The sequence below is a fragment of the Bacillus rossius genome, chromosome 3, assembly GCF_032445375.1.
Source record: "Bacillus rossius redtenbacheri isolate Brsri chromosome 3, Brsri_v3, whole genome shotgun sequence".
Classification (NCBI taxonomy): domain Eukaryota; kingdom Metazoa; phylum Arthropoda; class Insecta; order Phasmatodea; family Bacillidae; genus Bacillus; species Bacillus rossius.
This window is the reverse complement of record NC_086332.1, coordinates 90286538-90308337: the sequence shown is the minus strand read 5'-3', so window position 1 is coordinate 90308337 and position 21800 is coordinate 90286538. Positions and strand designations below refer to the sequence as shown.

At 39.1% G+C, this 21800-nt stretch overlaps 1 protein-coding gene across 29 annotated transcripts in view; it reads right to left on the bottom strand.

Annotated features, from left to right (window-relative positions):
• LOC134531020 (CUGBP Elav-like family member 1) overlaps nt 1-21467 on the bottom strand; it is a 1002129-nt gene extending 980662 nt beyond the window's left edge. For 28 of the 29 annotated variants that reach the window (XM_063366464.1, XM_063366463.1, XM_063366465.1 and 25 more), the window contains exons 1-2: nt 20921-21467; nt 691-1122 (exon numbers count right to left, since the gene is read on the bottom strand). In XM_063366464.1, coding sequence (XP_063222534.1) covers nt 691-881 — 191 coding nt within the window. In that variant the 5' untranslated portion in view covers nt 882-1122; nt 20921-21467. The remainder of the gene's footprint in view (nt 1-690; nt 1123-20920) is intronic. The other variant, XM_063366462.1, reaches the window with a different exon arrangement.
• Nucleotides 21468-21800: the final 333 nt, after the last annotated feature.

Genomic DNA, 21800 nt, shown 5'->3' with positions numbered 1-21800 from the left:
AAGTAATTTGTTCATGTTTGTAGATACCTTTTTTACAATTAAAAAAATTATAACACGAAAGCTTATCTTTTTTTACTTTTGTTCACTAAAACTTGTTTAATAGTTCAAAACTTCAATCACCGACAGCTGCATCTATATTAACCCTTTCCTGCCTGGCGGTACTTGTGAGTCCCACAATGTTTGAAGCCCCATAGAAATAGTGTGTGCATGTTTGAAACCACATGCTGCCTGTCGGGACCTCTGGGTCCCTGTATAGCTTCGCTCTGCCAGTTGTCGAAGAAGTTCGATTGACAGCCGAGAGGTTGCAGCACTAATACGGCAGCGCTGCACCAGTCTGGAGCGTCCTTTTTTTGTTCGTTGAGCTGGACATATGATAAATGCCTGTCAGGACTTAAAAGTCGCATCATTAAAAAATATATTAAATATAAATAAAAAAATTTGGAAAAAATTAGGGTCTCCTGTTATGCCTACTTAAATATAAAAATGAAATAAAAATTACAAAAATCAATTTTTTTACATTTCTAGGCAGGAAAGAAAAAAAAAACAATTTAGTACCGAAGGTACCGGGGATTCTCGGTTCCGTTGAAGACTGGTACCGAAATTCCCGGTTGCGAGAACCCAGGCGCTGGCGCGCCAGCCAGTGTGGCGGGTGAGGGAGCGGAAGGCGAGGGGGCGGGGGCGGACACTCACGTGGCGGGGCTGGCGCGGCCGTTGGCCGTCTTGTCGTGGGCGGGCGGCGGCGCCGGCTTGCTGTACGGGTGGTGGTTGTTGTTGTTGTTGAGGTGGCCCAGCGACGACACCCGGTTGGCGTTAGAGTCGGTGGCGGGCCCCTGCGGCGAGATCTTGCCCGCCAGCGCGTTCAGCTCGCCCAGCATCTCCATCTGCACTCCACTCGCGCACACACACACACTGTGTCCGGCGCGCGCGCGTCTATCGACTGCCGCGGCTCTTGATAGCGGGCGCGCGATAAGGGATTATCTGTGCGGGGTGTCGCATGTGTTGTAGGGAGGGGGGGGGGGAGGGGTGGCGACTGCACGCACTCTTCTCACGGTCTCTTGCGCACCGCGCGATCCGCTCTGCCCCACGTAGACCCGGGGTGCCGGAGGCCGCGCGCGCTGCCGCCTGCAAACACACTCTCTCTCACTCTCACACTCTCACACTCTCACCCTCTCTCTCACTCTCACACGGTGTGCGGAGCTTCAGAAGGAAAAAAATAAAAACAAAAACCATGAGAGTTCGAAACTGCTCGACATATCTGATCAGTGTCTGTTTACAAAAAAAAATGCATTTTAAGAATACGTTCAGACCGTATTCAGGATGAGTATATTTCTGTACCCGTATTTTTTAACTGATTTGAAAGTAGAGTGAGAATGTCTAATATACGTGTTTTCAGAATAATATCTAAGCATGAAACACCAGGTACATATACTCTATATCACTCAAAAAAAACTTCAATTACACCTTGTATCTTCATTTATACGCCATGCGATGAAATCGGTACAGCTCAATTTAACGGTTGTCCTGTGCACGACGGAATAACTGCACGCCAGTCCACGGTCTAGCGCTTAGAGGCGATACCGCGCTAGAAGCACCGGCGAGCGTCGCACTTACCATCCCGCCTCACTAGCACTGACTCTGTATTCATCTGTGATTTTTTCTTCGTTACCTGCAAAGCTATCTACATATATTAGAGTTTTTATTGCTCTCCTTGATTATACATTATATTACTAAATGTTTTTGTTTTTTTCAAGTGCTAATTTTACCTGCTGGATTCTGTACCTATTCACTTTATTTGTTACATCAGCGAATTGGGTTTGCTTCCAACGTTTTGAAGATGTTTACCCGCCAATCTTAGTTTTTGAAACAGGCCAGGCTCTGTTGTTGTTGACCAATGAGAGAGAGAGAAGCGGGCACGGACACTCCCGACTCGGCCGGAACCAACCACCTGGCGCGCCTTCGCTGGCGCGGGTGTCGCCGACAAAAGAGCGCCCCAGTACGAACGACCTTGCACGTGGAAGACCGCAAACTCGACGGTTGTTTTCCTGCATCCGCATATATGTACACTGCCATCTATGAATCTACAAATAAAGTACACGCTATCGAAAGTGCGTGACGATAGAATGTATTTAAAAAAGTCGCTTGTCAACGGTTTTTTTAATGCTCGTACGAATGAACTAGATAACGATCAGTCTAGCTTAGTAGAGTATTAATAAGAATCTACTCAATATATTTTTTTTTTCAGGATGCTCGACACAAATTGAGAAGCCTGAAATGGTTTATCATTACAAAACACAAATATATATATATATATATATCATAGGTACGATATTATACCTGCTAATTTCATTTCCTTCGGTTATTATACAAGCTATCAGGCGGTAACGCATTACCGTGAAAAAACCCCACATTTTCCAAAAATGAATATATTTATTTCACTACTATTCATTATTTAATAAATACAAACATATTTCGGTTGTAAAAAATTAAATTAATATTTAATTATGTATTTACGCTCTCTCTGTATTTACTAAAGTACTAGCTAGCTATAGTAGCGCTATTCGTCGTGTCGATTTTAAAAAAACAACTTGGGTACATATCGGGGTATTTGAGTTGCCAGCCGCGGCTCCAGTCTGCAGAAGCATTATGACGGGCTGCGCAAGGACCCCGTGTCGATTGAGCTGCCCCTGATAGCAAAGGGAGGCGGCGAATGAAGAATGACGCCACGTTGCATCGCCAGAAAACCCTTTTTTTCTCGCTCCTGTGTTCCCGGGTATCGAGTGTCTGCGTGCGACCACTGTCTCGTGACCGACCCGAGCAGTTGGAGGGTAAGTCACCTCCATTTCCTCCTCTGCTAAGTACCAGTGAACGGGACAACCACCAGTGGAAGTGCGTCTACATGCAGTGACTTGTCTCCTAAGTGTTCTCACATAATCGGCTATTTCGGTAATCATTTAGTTATCAATTTCCTTTCAGTGTTTACTTTCATTTGGAATGAATGCAACGACTTTATTATGTTATTTCATGTTTGAACATGTTTATATAATATTTATCTTGCTTTTCGTTGTATGTTAATTCATATTTACATTGGCTGTTTTTTTTTTAACTTTACTTTTCCCGGCAACTATATAGACTCAATGCAAAACGAAGTGTTGGTTATCAATCTGAACGAAAACCAAATGTTTGGAATGCTGTGTGTAAAATGGATGTATTTTGCCCCTCTTTGCCACACGACCTGTGACGAATTATTGTACCATTCATGAATAAAAGCTTTTTTCAAATTAAAGTCAACGACTGAAGTTGAGGCTCATGAGTCAACTTTAATCAATACACAGAAATACTTTAATGACTTAAATTGTGTTAAAAATTATCTTGTTTTCTCGAAGTTATCAAGCGAATTAAAAAAAATCGAAACGGCGGAGTAACAGCTGTTTGACTCGACATGAAAAATACAAGAGATTTGTGCTCTGTTTTAGAATTGTTTGCGTTTCTAATAAGCTCGTACAAAGAAAAATAAATGAATCATTCATTTAAAAGCTAACTGTTAAATCCCAAGAGTAAACGTACCCAGCGAACATAACATGACATCAACCAATTTCGATTTTTCTGTTGGAAATTTGTGCAATTCAACAAACTGTTAAGCAAATAAAACATTTAATAATTGTATTGACACTTTGTTAGGATAAATGATCTTTACTTATAAAAAACCGTTCTAGAAAAATCATCAAAAAATGTACAAACAGCTACAAAAATTTTGAAATTAAAATTAAAAATAGTTTTTATATTGGTCTGTTCGACTGTTTTTCTGTTCCGGCACCTCTCAAAAATTACTTAGGGGAACAAACTTAGGGTAACATTAGACTACATCGTGGGGTGCTAGAAAAATGTTGGTAGTAAACAGAAATAAGTAGTAGTATTCTGCTGTCAACAATAAGCCGAAATAGTATTTTCCGAATTCGTTGTCAAAAACAGTTAATGGAATATGCTCAGCACATTTTTTTTTATCGCCAATGCATTAATATTTTCTTTAACACTGATATGTTAAAAAAAACATAGTTCCAGAAACTACTATATTAAGTTCTTCCAATCACTCAACGATGTGTCATTCAAAAAAGGGATACGTATTATTTTACGTTATAAAACATTTTCATGTTTAAACAAACGGAAATAAGAAATCACGTATAAGTAGTAAACAAACAAAACCTCTCAACTAATTTTACCATTTTCCAAAATTCCAAGGGGTTGTTGATGCTTATGGAGAAAAAAATAAAAAAAAAAATATATATATATATATATATATTAGAATTTACTTGGGTGGGGAATAGTAAATCCAGCACAAATGACGTTATTACATGAATAAAATACAAAGAGTTTTTAATATTGTTTTCTTTAAATTCAAACACTTTGGGAGCGAAAATGGAATGACATTAGTTTTATAGTAAAACAAAAAAATCACACCTTTCAAGGAAATCAAGAGGGACGAATTAAACTGAGCAAAAATAACTTTAGCAAGTACCTTATTAGGAATTTTCCCAATTTTCGAAAACATACCCGATTATATGAATGCTGATTTTATAATATTAGACATTAAAAACATGCTAAAATATAAAATCACTTCATTTAATAAAATTTTATCTCAGTGAAAATGAAAATAGGGTGATTTTAATTTAAAAAATATATTTATATTTATATATTATACTGAAGGGGTAAATTACCTTTCATTCAAAATATAGAGAAATAATATATACTATATTTTTTTTCAAATTCAAAAGAAAAGTACGCAAAAAAGGGGCTAGTTTGGTTTTATAATTAAAAAAATCATACTTTCAAAACTATTCTAGTTGGAGTTAAAAAAACTGGGTATGAATAATAGAAATATAGAAAATACAAAAATTTTAAACTTTTATTATATGTTTCATTTTTTAGAGTTTTAAAGGGGTAAATTTGGTGTTTTAAGGAAAAATTCAAATATCCGAATCTACCAAAGTCAGTGGTTGGAATTAAGTTAGGATTAACACTGATTAAATATACCTATTCTACGTTTAACCAATATTGTATTCAATTTATTGTATGGTAAAAGATGTAGGTTGGGTTTTATAAGAGTTAAAAATAAATTTGTATCCAATTGTGAACCAGCCGGGGATTTTAATATAAAAAAACATTTAAACCAAAAAAATTAACTAATATTTTTATCAAATAACCTAAGTGGTAAAAATATTCTCAGTTTTGCATTATTAAGACAGCTATTTTAAAATCCACAAAAGTGGGTGGTATTTTCACATAAATATTTACATTACAAATAAAGCTGAAGCTTATTTTTTTTAAATTCCACCCATGTAGAGTAGAATAAAGGAGAAAAGTTGGAAAGTATGCGTTTTCTGTATAATTTATTATAACCATATTCAATATGACTCCATTAATACTAAAGATAATAAATTAAATATAAGATACCTACTGTCAAAATAAAAATGCAAGTGTTTTACAAGCGTTCAAAAATAGATTTTTAATAAGGTTTTAAATAGTGGTTTTGATTTCATTAGATCTATAGTTACAGCTAAATCTAATGAAACTGTAAACGTTGAAGTAGTTATTATTGCGACTAAATATATTTACGGAGCGATTTAAATTTTAATATGCTTCCTATTTGGTGTTTTAATCAAGAGTAAACGTATATCGAAATGTTTTAAACTGAAATCATAAATTTAACACTAAAAATTCATTTAAAATTGCTTGAATACGTAACCACAATAGAAATCGCAATCCGGAAATGTTATTTAAAACAGTTTTGGCGCTTTTTGTTTAGAAAAAATATTTTTGAAAAACTATAGCCATACATTTGTTTCAGAGTTGCAATATTGGCAGAAGCGAAGCCGCGGAAGGTAAGCTAGTTATTCACAGGCGTGTTTACGCCTGTAGTTACACAGAAGTAGTATAAAGAAACTAATCAAGATGGATATGGGTGGTGTGAACAGGGAAACGTAAAATAGTAATAAAAAAACTGATGAAGGCATTAGTTAAATCCACCACTTAGGCCGTAAGTTTGTGTAATATCGTCGGCATAATTTTCTGGAAAATAAAGAGATCGTTTCAGTCAAGTTATATAGGGATAGCACAACGGCTTACCTAAATCATGAGGTAAACCTAAAAAAAATTCCACGACTGCCCAGGCTTTGAAATGGATTCGCACTAACCGGACCGTGTTGTCTGGTACTTGCTTCAACCGGAGGGGGGGGGGGGGGGGGCCGTAACTGAATAGGCAGAATAGGGCCACTAAAAAAACTGTGCAGCTGAGAAATGCCAACACCAAAAATTAAGTTTTAAATATAAAGAAAAAAAATTTCTTCGACATAATAACTTGAATAAAAAAGGTAATTTTACAGACATTATCGGTTCAGAAATTATGTAATGGTGTATTAAAGAAGTGGCGTATTGAGTATAATTGCAAAGTATTATACTTTGAAATTTTTTTGACAATGTTGAACTATCTTGGCAGCAATGAAATAAGCATGGCTGCCATACGCACAAGCGCAGGCGTGTGCGCGTGTGTATGTTCTGCAATTTAAACTGAAGATATGTTTTTCAACAATCATACTTTGCAGCTATGTAGTTTTTAAGTTTTGAAGAAAAAGATAAAATCATTTCAACAAGTGTTTTGGTTGTCAAGTATTGTAAGATTTGTGATAAATATTCCTAGCAACAAATGACGAAGAAAAAATCAACGTTGGCAACATTTTCTTTTGAAAAGTTAACGATTTTTAGTTTGTTAGTTTGCCGGTAAATACCGCAAATTCACTGAGTTGAAAAGAAAATAAGAGTGTTGGTTATAGCATTGAGCTGCGACTCTTTATCTCCCTTGCCATGGGAGATCGACCTTACTGGCAATTAATCGCACCGCAGTTCAGCTGATGGCAAAGTGCGGGCAGTGACGTCATCGGGCGGAAGTAGCCAGTTGGCTTCAGTGACGTCAGCACCGAGGCCAAGAACATAACAGCCCTGTTCGCGACTCAGTTACTTTCGCCACGTTGTAAAAAAAAATAACCTGTTCGCGTGTGTCCTTAACATATGGCCATTTTCACAAATTGATGATTAAAAAAAATTATTTTGAAAAAAAAATTCCATCCATTCAAATTACAAATATCTCGGCTCCCAAAAGTGATATCCACCTGGAGCACAACAAGTGAAAAATTAAAACGAGCGATTCAGCTATCTTTCAAAATACTGATAAATAACCACATTATGCATTTGCTAAAATTTTGATGTATGTTTGACGGTATGAAATTTATATTAGGTTTCTGTTTCTTACTGATTTATTTAAAGTTCAAATGATTAAATTTGGGCAACAATTTTTAAGTAGCAATTTTCTCGTGACAATGCAATCGCAGATTTTGAGTGGAGGGCCGTATAAAAGGGTAAATTGTGTGGCGGGGGGGGGGGGGGGGGGGGGGTGAGGCACAAGAGGAGTTAGATAGATTTTCGGGAATTTTTTTTATGCGAGAGTTTGCTAATAGAATATATTGATAACCTTTCAAGTTATGCGATACGTTTAGATATAACGTTTACAGTCTTCAGATATATTTTTTTCTTCAAATTCTAGATTTTTAAAAATTGTAATTTTGATAATGATTTGCTCCAGGGTCTCTGGTTTCTCTCGACGGCCCGCCCGACCGGAGCGCACGTCTGAACACAGACAGTCCTCTAGAGACGGCTAGCCTTCGGTTCACAGGAATGAGAGCCACAACCACAACCCGAACAGTTCCGAAATATACTGAAGTAAATTATTAGTTTATGTTGTGTCATTGTAATAAATAAAAGTTAATTTTTCGGGAGGGTAAGTTAGGTTAGTTTCGTAACTAAAACGAAAGATAGGTTAGGTTAATGTTTATTAAAATACTTTCGATATGTCTTTTTTTTTTTTTTTTTTTTTTTCACAGCGAGCAATCGGAAAACTCAGGACAACTTCGGAACCGTTCGGGCGTGGCTCTCAACCCTCGGGAGGCAGTGCTAACTGGCGGCGGAGTGAGTGGTCAGTGCAACCACTCACCACCAGAGGCGCTTGCGTCCCTGGTCACTAAATCCAGTACTGGACAACTAGCAAAGCGGACCACGAGTCCAAGTGCCCAACCCCCGCATGGTAGACTCTTTTCTACTCTGTCCAACACTTCATCCAGACCATCCTCTGTCTCCTGTAAACTCCTACACGTAATGCATGCCAATTTGCATCCCGCATGAATGTGCCCAGGGTTTTCCCTGTGTCTATGCAGGTTTTACCTGGGCCCCACCTATCTCTAGTTATAGTCTAGATTTAAGAGTGAGGGGAGTTAGTCATGGCGCCAATCGCTGCCATGGCTGGCCAATCCCCTCCTAGCACATGATGCATGCGACCCTCTCCCTGCATGGCTAATCCCAGCATGACTAGGCGTATAGGCTTCGGCCTGAGACGCACCTAGGTCCCTCCCTAACCCGGACCCCTCCAAAATACACTTAGTTTTTAGTTAGGTTAGGAAAAAAAAATAATAATCGGGAGGCTTTCCGCGCTGGTTGCGCCGTCAGCGACCATCCTCGGCAACACGTGGCCCGCCTGCTCGCCGACCACGCCACGTGGATGTGGCTGCGTGCGTGGCTAGCCGTGGCCAAAACAGTGACGACAGCTGGTTATGGAAACTGCCCAAGCTCTGCCCTGTGCCGAACCAAGAGGCCAAATGTAAACCTGGCTGCACTGAGCGTTGCGCCTGTGAACAAGATGTTCAGTTAGGACCCACACTCAGTTGAGTGGGAGCGACCGAGTGCTGTTCCACCGCAGAGACGTGAAAGGCTTCATTATGTTTCCTACGCAAGCTTTTGAACATCTCCGTTTCACCGGTTATTATATTGTAAGGTATTGTCTTCGAAAACATGCAATAACTATACCCGTGAAAATATACTACAAGATGCAAGAATGATGTCATTTATTAATGAAACAGCGAATGCTTTAAAACTGATGATTGAAGACAAAAGTGCATTTCCAAGAGCCTGCGCAAATTGGCATATCTGAAAATCGAATATGTACAGTAAAAAAGTATATAGATTTACTGGTACGCATCAACATCACAGGTCATTAGGTAAATTAGTGTAGTTCTTGGTCGTATAATCTAAGTAATCTTGTCACAAATCATACGAAACCTTGGTTGCCGCCTTAGGTACATGCAAATTCAAATACATTACGCTGTTTGAGCTGCCTAAATCACAGGTTTGGTTCCTACATTACAGATTTTTCAAAAATAATAATAATAATTTAAAAAAAGCCTGTATTACATTTGTTTCAATATTAACATATGTTGACAAGATTTTTTTTTGTATTTGAAAGCTTTATATACATAAATGATAAAGATTTGCAAAATATAAAAGTGGCTTAGTTAGGAGGACGCCTAATATTTGAGTATAACGAAAGCCGTATATCAAATGCTCACCAATGGCAATTTATAATCGATATAAATAAGGAGAAAATGAAAAAAACCTTTGAATAGTGTTATTAAAGAATTTTAAAATTTTTAATTTATGTAATGTGTACGTACCGGCTTTGTCATGCAATAGTAGAGAAACGCGTTTTCTCAAAATCCTTATATGTTTTTCAGAAATATTTATTTAAAACTGAATAAAAAGGCGGCCATAACAGGACTGATTGTAAAACAGTCAAATATATTTCGCCACGAAGAGTTAAACACCTCCATATTTCTCTCTCCCCGCCCTTTTTTTTAAGGTTATTTTCTGGACCAAATGCTGTTGGTATTTAGATAAGCTGTATCTTAATTGGTCAGATCATTTCATGTGTCGTGACTAGCTTTTAATAGGGATTGTTCGCAAGAACATTTTATATCCTACATACAGTATAATTGAAAAATGCAATGGGTATATCTTAAGCACTGAACTGCAGTAGCGGTTAAGTCTAAAATCGGCTACTGACTAAAGAATAAGAAGAATGCACGGGGAACTACTGTTTAGGAGACTGAGTTATCCTGAAAGTCAGTTAAATTCACTGAGATGTCAGTAAATGTGTTTTGATTTGTTTGAAGTACATATTATTGGCAGGGAACAAACAACTTTTATTACCTACTCAAAACTGAACTATTTCAGTTCTTACATTCACTGTTACAATTTCAGTGCTAGTCAGATATATTAAAATGTAAAGAATATAAACTCTCGTGTAGTGAAAAAAAAAAAAAAAAAATGTGCGTGTACTTAAATACGCGCGTTAGAAATTAAACTTCTTTTTGATTTATTTTGAAATTTACTGTAATAAAAATTAACTATATATGTGTCAGTATTCAGTGTTAATATAAACATGTGTATTAATTTATACTTTAAACAAATAAAACGTATTCAAATATATTTGCTTGAAGCACAATTTGTATAAACCAGATATCTATAATTTAAAAAAAGAAAAAAAAATCCACTGCCGATTTTTGAAACACGTTTATTTAGCTTATAAACCACGCAATATAACCACTGCGCTATGAAGATTAACACAAGATTACAAGGAGAATATGTAGTATAATGGCAATACTAGTATCCTTTGGTTTTTTAAAACTTGAAATTACCTTTGCTATGACTATTTTAGTTTACCAAATATATTACACGGTAGTTTGACTATCATAAAGTTTAATTCGGCACACAAATACGTTTGGTATGTCCCCTAATTTTTATGAAAGTGACTATAAGTGGGTTTATGTTCTGTGAAAATTTCGTTTCATGGTGCGCGCGCGTAATAAAAATTCACTCTCATCGTTTTTACATAACGCATCTAAAGACTAACTTCAGAAAATTGTTTCAATACATGTTTGTGATGTAAAATAATTAATCTTTACTAGATGTTCAGATAAAAAATGCATAATTTAGTAAAAAAAAAAAACCTTCACATTCGAATGTATGAACATTGTATTTATATGCAGATGAACAGCCGAAAAAAACTACAAAGTCCAATTGTGTCTTTTCGAATATTGCAGCTCGCTGAAAACCACACCTTGGGAAGGTACAGAAAGTAAAGTAAAGTAATTTGCCTGTTGGGCAGTTTATCCTCGGGGAAGGCGTCGCGGCCCATAAACCCGGGCTGGAAGAGTGCAACAGTCTAAGCCGCGCACTTGCCAAGAAATAAAGCTGATAACTCGGCGCGCCGCGGCGCCCGGGAATTTAGGAGAGACAATAAGCTGTTCGACCCGCCGACCCAGCTGCGCCGAGGGTAGGAATTTACAACAAACAATCTTATCTCCGGCTTGCTGCGCGGACATTACCTCACCCTCCCCTCCCCTCCACCTTAACACGGTCCCCCACCTTCTCTGCCGCAGACTCGCAATTCGCAATCCACGGCCCTCGAAAATAACTGAAACAAGGTATCCGCCGCTGTGTCTCTGCGAGACCGTCTTCTTCGCTCCTCTGCCCGCCCCCTCCCCCTCGACCGAGGGTCGCGCGCGCAAATTGAAACGACCCCCGCCTAGAGGGGAGATATTTAATTACCGCGATAAAACAACGGAGTCAGCCGGGGAGCGGGCCGGAAAAAAAGAGTTTCCGGAGTCGCCGGAAGGAGCTATTGAGTTACCAGCGCCCTCAGGAGAGTGCAGGTGAGGCGCGGGAACTCCCGGTCGAGCGCTGCTCAATCAACACCAAGCCCCGCTCGTCACGTGACAGTGACTGGATGATGCACTGCTCTGCCTCGTTCCCAGAGGGTGGCCATGCCCACACGATTCCCCTCCCCCCTTCAGCTAATTGCTGGGCCATATCGATCAGACGCCAAAAACTCGTCAAAGTTTATTCCTTTGCATTGTGGTAACTGTTTTAAATGACTTACTTCATGAAAGGATTTTTTTTTTAAATACGGAGATTCCAATTCATACTTACTAACCCTCATCAGACTTTATCAAGTACCATTTCCGCGATGTTTTAGGTGCAACAATATGTATGGCGATGGCGAGGTCACTACGTCACAGCAAGCCGCCTCCTGACAATTCCTGACTCCATGCTCGTTCCACTAGTTCCCTGGACGAGCCCCAGTTGAGCTCCACACATTCTAACAGCGCTGGACAATGTTTCAAATACCTGGTTTACATGAAGCTTATGAACGTATTCTTTATCTGCATTTGCACGATAAAAATAGTACTTGATAAAAATTCTGATCGCTCGTTTGACTGCAGCAAGTTATGCCTGCACTAGCGATTGTTTCCTTGCAAGATGGCCGGGCCATTCAGGACGCGTTTGCTTCCGCAACGGCTGGCTATGATTGGTGTGCTGGCAGTACACAAACATACCTTACATAAACCCAGCCCACAATGAAACACAGACAATGCTGCACAGTTTTATCTCACAGCTGGTCTGAAAATATTTTCGCGAAAAATACATGGCTCTTAAAAATACGTAGTTTTCCTTCTTCCAAGACCATTTGTATTTGATCTGCACAGCTTAAATGAACTTGTTTAAAAAGTTATAGCTTAAAATATTTTAAATGTGAGAAAGTACGATACAACCAAAGCAATCATCATTGATCGTGGTAGCACACTCTCCAATGTAAAACTACAGAATCACTGCTTGAAGTGTTATAGTTGCACGCAAAAACACCCAAGTAATGCGCACCCGCTCACTGCCCTGCACATAGAGGCGACAAGGCATGTTCTCCGCAAGCCATTATCGCCCTTTAGTACCACATCGATTCTCATGAGAAACGGCAGACGAACTCCTTAGCCTCACACACGCCAAAACCTCAAAGCGTTCATACACACAGGTCTGGATTCGATTCGGTGGACGTCATAGCTCACCCTGAGTTGCCTGCCCCCCCCTCGCTTCTTCCGCAGCTATTTTTATTTATAGTATGTTTCACTGGCCCTAAATGACGACGCGAAAAGGACGAGGAGGACGAGGAGGGAAGGGAAGGGGTGGAGGAATGGCCCGTCCCCAGCGCCTCCTCTGAAAAGCCAGGAAGCCTCGCGCCATAAATTACCAACGATATTCCAAACATTCTCGCGCACAGCTCGCGGGCTGGTGTAAACACGGCCGGCGCCCGACGTGGGGCTGCCCCTGGGTATGTGAGAGCGGGAGTGGCACTGTGCTGGACCACGCACTCTGCATACTGCCAGGACCTTACAACATGCTTTGTCACGTTGCTCAAGGAAACTCTTATGATATCTACAGTTGGTTTGCGACTAAATGCTTTTTTTTTTAAGTATTATAGGTACCGCCACATCTTAAAATATAACTAAACGAGGACCTAACTACTAATATTCACTCATCGAAAATATTCTAGGAAACATGATCATAATGTGATTTCAAGAACGTCAGTACATTTTCACCACTCATGTTCCGTCCCAAGGTGTCAGTTTTACCGTGTGCTACTTGGGGCAACTGTTCCGGTTCAAACAATGTGTTCATCTTCCAGTTTCGGTGTTGTGAAGGTCAGCCTTCAGGGTGGTGCAGTCGTGACCTGCCTCTGGCAGTGACGCTCTTATTGTAAGTTTGCAAGTTGCCCCGATAGGCCTCCAGTTTTAATTTAATCTAAAAAGATACATAAATAAAATTTCTTTGAGCAAGTGTAAACCTGAAGATTCCTGCATCTAGTTGATCTCATTGCACATGCAAAGCCTACACATGATACTTTCAAAATAGATTTTAACATAGTAGCTATATGGTATAGATATATTAAAAAAAACGATAGAAATATTAACAATTAAAATATTGGGATTTATTTTTGTCAATATAAAATGTGACTTAGATTTTGTAGAGTTTCTGTAATGAGAGAATAAATAAACATAAAAAGAAAGAAAATTTGTATACAAGATGTTGGCAATAATACTTGGAGACAGAATTTGTGGAAGTACGATATGTATGAGATAAAATTCAAGTTTTACTGGAAAGTGATAGGTTTAAGTGTAGTAGTTGAGTGATTCACATTAAACAGCATGGAAAGTGTAACCAATCATATTAGCTCAGACACACTATTACACGCACATATAACTCCCATTTCCTCGATGTCTAGGGTTCAAAATTGTTCAGTAAACCGTGAAGCAGCGGCGGGAGTGTCGGGAGCAAGGGAGGAAGTAAGGACAGTAAAGGAAGCGCGCGGCGACGGGAATAGCGTCACTCGTCCCTACGGGAGTGGCGTCCCACGGGAGTGGAGTCCCACGGGAGTTCAGCCCGATCGAGAGCAAATTGCCGCGCAGAAAATAGCAGCACAACCTTTGTAGCGAGGGTGCCATTGAAGACTTCAAACAACTACACCGAGTGAAAACATCAAATAAACTCCTTGTTAGTGCTATATATGTATATATATATATATATATATATATATATATATATATATATCTTTAACTGCTATGAATTCCATACTGCGTTCATAGACTTTGCGTGTTCCAAATGACAGAATTATTTTAAGAAACGGTAACATACATAGTTGTTTTTATGATGTATTTTAATAGTGAGTAATATTTGTTATATATATATATATATATAAGTTTGCAAAAGTGACCACATATTGTCAGTTTCTCGGTTATTCTTGCAGTTGACCTTTAATTAAATATGAATTTGAGGTAAATTATAAAAAGACTTTTGTATGAAAACGTTAACATTTGAGAGAATTTCAATAGAGTCAGCAACCTATTGGTGGCGTTTTCGCTTCATCATTACCATTGCTTAGCTACACTGATTTTCGTACCATTTATGTAAGTGGTTCGGTGGCTATTGATCGTGTTGTAAGAAAAAAGAAAACTTTAAAGTACATTGTGTAACCGGAACTTGGTGTGTTGAAAGCGCATAAGATGTTTTCAAACGTCCAGGTAGTGGACATAAATGTTAGCTTCGAAGTTGATCGGGTGAAGTAATGCACGTTTCTTCCCAGCGCGCACAAGCGCCAGTAGCGACCAAAGCTGCAGGCCCAACTAACTGGTGTCTCTGCAGATACGTGCGGGTGGATAGCGAGGTGCCCGGGGAGAGAACAAGTTGTGTAATGGGGGGGGGGGGGGGGAAGCTGAAGTTCGCTTTAATCCCGGCCGCGAGCTTGATATTTGTAAGGGGAAGTGTGTTAGGAGAGGAGGGCGCACTTAACATTCTCCTTCACCTGCCGGATAGGGGTGGGAAATAAGGGATGGCAGGTTGGAGGAAGTATGGTGGGAAGGGAGGCTGCAGTGTCGCCGAAATTGCTTCCCGCGCTCCGTCTGACCCGGGAGCCAGCAGCCCCCGATACCTCCAGCGCAGAAACTGCGGAGCTTCCCTCCGCTCCAGATAGCACCCACAGCGCTCCTGCAAGTTAGGCTGGGATTATAAACCACGCAAGGAACGCAACGGCGCAACAGAGCAACCAAAGGAAGAAAATCGAAGTAGTTTATAAAACACGCAAGTCGCGGGACTTCACCAACCCTCGCGGGACTTCAACCCTAGCGAGACTTCACCAACCCTAGCGAGACTTCACCAACCCTAGCGAGACTTCAACAACCCTAGCGAGACTTCAACAACCCTAGCGAAACTTCAACAACCCTAGCGAGACTTCACCAACCCTAGCGAGACTTCACCAACCCTAGCGAGACTTCAACAACCCTAGCGAAACTTCACCAACCCAAGCGAGACTTCACCAACCCTAGCGAGACTTCAACAACCCTAGCGAGACTTCACCAACTCTAGTGAGACTTCAACAACCCTAGCGAGACTTCACCAACCCTAGCGAGACTTCACCAACCCTAGCGAGACTTCACCAACCCTAGCGAGACTTCACCAACCCTAGCGAGACTTCACCAACCCTAGCGAGACTTCAACAACCCTAGCGAAACTTCACCAACCCAAGCGAGACTTCACCAACCCTAGCGAGACTTCAACAACCCTAGCGAGACTTCACCAACCCTAGAGAGACTTCACCAACCCTAGCGAGACTTCACCAACCCTAGCGAGACTTCAACAACCCTAGCGAGACTTCACCAACCCAAGCGAGACTTCACCAACCCTAGCGAAACTTCACCAACCCTAGCGAGACTTCACCAACCCTAGCGAGACTTCACCAACCCTAGCGAGACTTCACCAACCCTATAATTTAAAATTGTAATATAATAGAAAAACATTCTACCCGTCTTTTTTTATGAATTCAATATTTATAATTAAAACAAAATAAATTGTCAACTATTTGATTTAAAGGTTTTTTTTTTACTGTATGGAAGCTTATGTATAAACACGATGAATATAATAATAATAATAACATCGTACCTTTCCATGCACATAACGTCTGCGTCTGCTAAAGTTTTCGGAAGTTGAACAATACTTGCGTTGCGTTATTGCGCCTTGCGTCTATAGGCAGGTGCTCTAAAATATAGTTGCTGAAAATTTTGGATTTTGCGTTGGTTTATAAACCAGGCTTTTGTGGTTCATGATTACCGGTTATCAGTGGCTTATAAGTGTAAGAAACAAGCACGCTAGTAAAATTATTTTCATTATTTAATAACATTATAGCCTTTTAAATGTAGGAAAATGTGAATAATCTTAGGATACTGCCTGTTTTTAGTAAATTTATGAAAAATACATTACTAATGGCCTGTGGTTAGAAACGGAGTTTCGGTAGCCAGAAAAGTAAAACATTTTTTTTTCTCATTTCAAAACATTGAATTACTAAATCGATTTACCTACTGGAAAAACCATAACGTCAAAATTGCAAGATTTCCATTTTCATGTGCGCTGAATTGAAAGTCAGAGGAAAATAACAGTTGTAACATTATGAAGGAACGACTAAAATGAGATCCAGGCTGGGCTTTCAAACTGCTATGCCTACTTGTATCATAATATGTAGGCCACATGAATCCATATATCCAGATATTTTGCGGGCATATGGTCACATGGTCTTATTTTCATACGAAGGTTATGATGCATTAATTTTAATTTTTGATGTTTCCCAGACAATAAACGTAACAAATTCGTATTGCATTTATATTTACGACTTTGTCTAATTAAAACATTGTTCAATGTATATTTTAAAAATATATACACTCTTATAGAGAAAGTTTCTAAATAATGACACGTTAAGAAACTTTATATCATTAGCCAATGTAAAAATTGTCAAAATTAAACTGCATTGTTTTTTACCTAAAGTAATAATCGTGGCCATTTTTTTCTTTAGTTTAATTACACACGGAATGATTTAAAACTATCTTACACAAACTGAAAAGTTTAAGAAAAGGTATTGAAAATCTTTGACTATATTATAACTGCGAGCTACGGCTTAACCAACGAAAATGGTTTAGTACTGTAAAAAAACTGTAATAAATTCAAAGATCCTTAAGTAAAGCAACATAACGTACTAGAATATCAGGTTTACATAAGATCGCAATCCTAACAAATCCATCAAGGGTTGTAACTTATAAATAAAAAATATATATTTGAGCATTTTTATTTTTAATGTAGATTACTTTAGCCAATATTTTATTTCCCTTTTGATGTTTTAGGATATACATCAGTATGTAATAAAATCGCCCTTACCACCTTTTTGGTCAAATGAGGAGCAAAATATTTAAAATTGTAAAAATATCCCCATATTCAATTTTAACATAGATTATGCCAACTTATAAATTTTCAGTTATATTTTACTATAATTATTAAATCCATCATATCTTTATTTTCTCCTTTTTGAAAGCAGACTTTTAAAAATTTGTAAAACACTCGTATTTATTTTGAATTTCTCATCATTTCCCTCTTCCCTCTATTGATATAGTGAAAAAAAAAAGTTCATTTTATTTGTATTGTAAACTATGTATGTGAAAACCCAAAACTCTCACTTTTGTAGATTTGATTGTACCCGTTGACATTATAGTATTCATATGAGTCTGAATTTTCCACATCAGGGATAAACATTAAAAAATTCAATTATTTAAATTTTATTTAATAATTTACTACCTCATGCTTGAGTGAATACCGATATATGTTAGACTTATAGGAATAAAAAAACACAGATACATCTTTCACTCATTAGAAATTGAACTGCAAAACCTGGTAAAACATATAATAAGTGGTATTTTAATGTGTGTTTGCACTTTTAAGAATAGGATGAACTAACTATCATTAATAAAACAAAATTAACACTTTTACATTTTTACAAACGCCAAAGATATGATCCCTTGTTTTTGAATTTTCAGTATTTAACCTTATGTTTGATACGTTCAGAATATATAAATTTTTTCTCTCAAAAACGGTATTGACCCATTTTCACGATATTTGGAAGTAGAGGTATGGAATTTCATATGACCTAGTGTTTAAATTATCTAAAAACTTTATTAGTACGAAACGTTTAATCGAAATCCGTTAAGTATTTTTGAGTGATGGTGAACGGATCAGTAAAATGACAAAAAATTTAAAACAAACTTTATTTTCGTAAATCTACGTAATGCACCTAAGTTTTACCTTAAACCATTTTATAATTAAATTGGATTAAGTACAAGAGTGAACGGTTTAACCATATTTTCAAAGGTTATATTATAAAACTTTGAAATTGCAAATCAATACACACATATTCTAAATTTATAAGAGGCTTAATGTGACAAAATGAATAAAATAAAAGAATTTTTATTTTATTTTAAGATTGCGCATGTACTCGGTACATAGGCGTGCCTACAAGGGGGGGGGGGCAGGTGGGCCATGGCCCCCCCTAATGTAATCACTCAGATCGGCATTTTCTCTAATGCGTTCGTTAATATTCGTATATTCCTGGCACTGTGACACTCAAACTGTGTTTCAGTGTTGCAGCGTGCTAATTAACAATATTTTTAAACATTTTATCGTTCTGGAAATACAGCCGCCTTAGTTTATTTAAAACACGATGTCATGGCCAAGCAAAAATAAAAATAATTTAATGGGTTTGTTAAAGTTCTGTTGTCTGAATTGCTGTGCTCGCATTCACTAAAAAAAGTTCATTTCAAGGTAGATCTGGACCAAGCTATTGGAAAATTCGAGTGGGGAAAATGTGTAAGTACCCTTTAAACATTTTCTATGGAAAAAAAAAACATATTTTCAAGATTGTTAAAATTATACGGATATAAATATTAACTAGTAAACATATCTCGTTGATACTGCACAAAAATATAAACACGGCAATGAATGAATGTATTTAGGCTATTTAACATTCTAAATTCCGCTTCTGATTTAAAAATTTAGCAGGGCCCCCCCTAATGGAAATGTCTGGGCACGCCTATGACTCGGTAGTGTCGACATTAATCCCAAATCAGTCGTGAGTACATTTAGTGGAAAGTAGAAAACAAGTAAAGATGTGCAGCTATTAGCTTGCAAGTTTAAGGAGGAGCCATAAAATAAAAAAAGGTTTGTGATCGGAAATGTAAAGCGCACCGAAGCAGCTGAACCTATCGGATATTTATCTCCTCGTCATCTGTCACTAGTGTCACACTTGTCACGTCAGACATGTTAGCGTGCGTCTGCAATGGTCTTCCCATATGATAATTACAACTGAGACAGGGTGCCTGAAAATAAAATTATTCTGTTTATAAAATAGAACCGGCAATTTGAATATGTAATGAAATAACCAATGTAATTTATAACAGCTTGGCTGAATATGCATTGAAATTTTAATTCTCAGAAATGTTAAAAATAAAATTCAATTAAAAATCAACTTGTTCCAAAGTGATATACGTATGTTCAATTGAGTGCGTAACTGGCATAATACATTTTTTTTTTGCGTTTGAAATACTACGCTTACTTCATGTTATTTGCGATTTTACAGAGAAAGAATTAAAATACACTTATTCCAGAGCTAATAAAAAGAATTACGCAGTGTTACCGTGGAAACAAATAAGCACTCATTCCTGTTTCAAGACGAGAAGCAAGTTAAAATAACTTTGTAGCACTTTATTTTTCTTTGGCTATCTATGAAAACAACTTGAATTTATTTTGGTACACCACCCTCAAGAATTTTTTAAAGAGTCGTCACGACAATTTAAAAGCGCGTTAATTATCTAATCGCACAGGTGTCAGCAAACCCTAATAAAATATGCATTAACGATTTATTTACACACTTACGCAAGAGTTAGTTTCGAATTGAGGTTCTGTACTCGGGGAGTGCAAGCGGGGAGAAGGTGACAGCCCTGGGGCATCGTGTTTAAAGTGCGCGACTGTGAGCGGCATCCTCGAATGGAAGGTGTAGGTACGTCACGTTGATCGTCCCGAATGTTACACTTCTCAGACGCAGCGCCAGCGGGGAAGCCCACGTTTTGTGCCCGAACACCGGCGAACGGTTGCAGGACCGGCGCGCCGGTGACTGTACCCGCCGCGGCAGGGGTGGGATACTGACCCGCGGCACGGCGCGGCCGCTCACGTGACGATCGAACACGCGTGCAACTCATCTCCGGCTTGTGTTCACACCCGCGCCGGCTCCCGCTGTCTGCAGTGGCCACACGCGCGTCCCTTCCCTCTGCATGTCCGTGCATGTCTGTTTTGTTCATCACATGCTCCAAGTGAGTTTCTTTTTTCAATTTCAGCTAGAACTTATTTCGATTAGAACCAGATTGTCTTTGCGTCGTTAGTAAAGGAACAACAGTAAATTTACGTTAAAATCTCGTACATATTTAGAAATCTACAGCAAATCTTAACGCCGACATTTACAAATATACCGGAAACACAGTTGCGAGAGACTACAATGTATGTATGCACGTAACTGCACAAGGTACATTAAAATTATGCATTAAACATTTTATAAACCGCACGACATTTTTGTCTGGCAAGTTGTGGTGTCGCAATAATTTTTAAGATGCTCGAGGAATGTAATAGAAACACATGCGAAGCAGGAAAATTGAAATTCGCCGTACTGCAAGACGAAGTAAACAACGAAATGGAGTGAACGCGGGAGTGTTTCTGTAGAAGCACGCGCACGACCTAGCACACACGCGCACACACACACAGACACACATACTCCCGGCAACAATTAACTACTCACAGAGACTGGCACACAGGAGAAGGTTGTAGGAGCGTGCAATTCCAAAACACAGGACACAAACAGAACTAGTGGCGCAGGTTTGAACGAACTGCCGACAACACGAACACGACACAGGTCCAACACTTCAACACTGCACGCGGACAAGAAAAATAAATCAAACGAGCAAACTAAAAACCAAGCAAAGTTGGGCTAGCGCGTCACGCCGCTATTAGGTTCACACACGCTAAGCTATCTCTACGCTAACAGTTTCTTGATCGGGAAGTTTGCGCGCACGTCTGCGAAATGAAAGTGAAAGAACAAAAAAAATAAATAAATAAAACAGCGACACAAGACACAAAAAGCGCTTTGCTCGATGCGTCACCAAGTAATACACATCACTGAGAATGATACGAGAGTTCTCATACGATTCATTTTTTTTGTTTCTCTCTGAGGCTCGGTTTTATTGTGTGTGTGTTTCCGACACGCGCGGACGGCGCATCGCGGCGCGTGCTGACCGCTTCACGTCACAGGCACCGGCGCGCTGCTCCCGACGTGCGACCGGCAGGGCGCGAGGCGGAGGACTGGCGCCCGAGCGCCGGCCGAGCGCCGCCGAGCGCCTTCGGGCGTCTCCGCCTGCGCTCGGCCGCCCTCGCCGCCCTCACACTCGCGCGCCCCCCCCCCCCCCCCCCCGCCGTGCGAGAGCGCCGCTCACCGGGAACCGTCACCCAGTGCCGGTCCTATCAACATTTTCAGGTGGTGCGAGATATAAAAGTGGCGCCCCTCTAAATAATAATAAAAAAAAATTGTTAAAGCAGTTGCTTTATTTTCCACCAGAAAAAGAAACCGCCTCCTATTATTAAGCCGAATTACTGCTGTCAAAAATTTCAAATAGTAGAAAAGT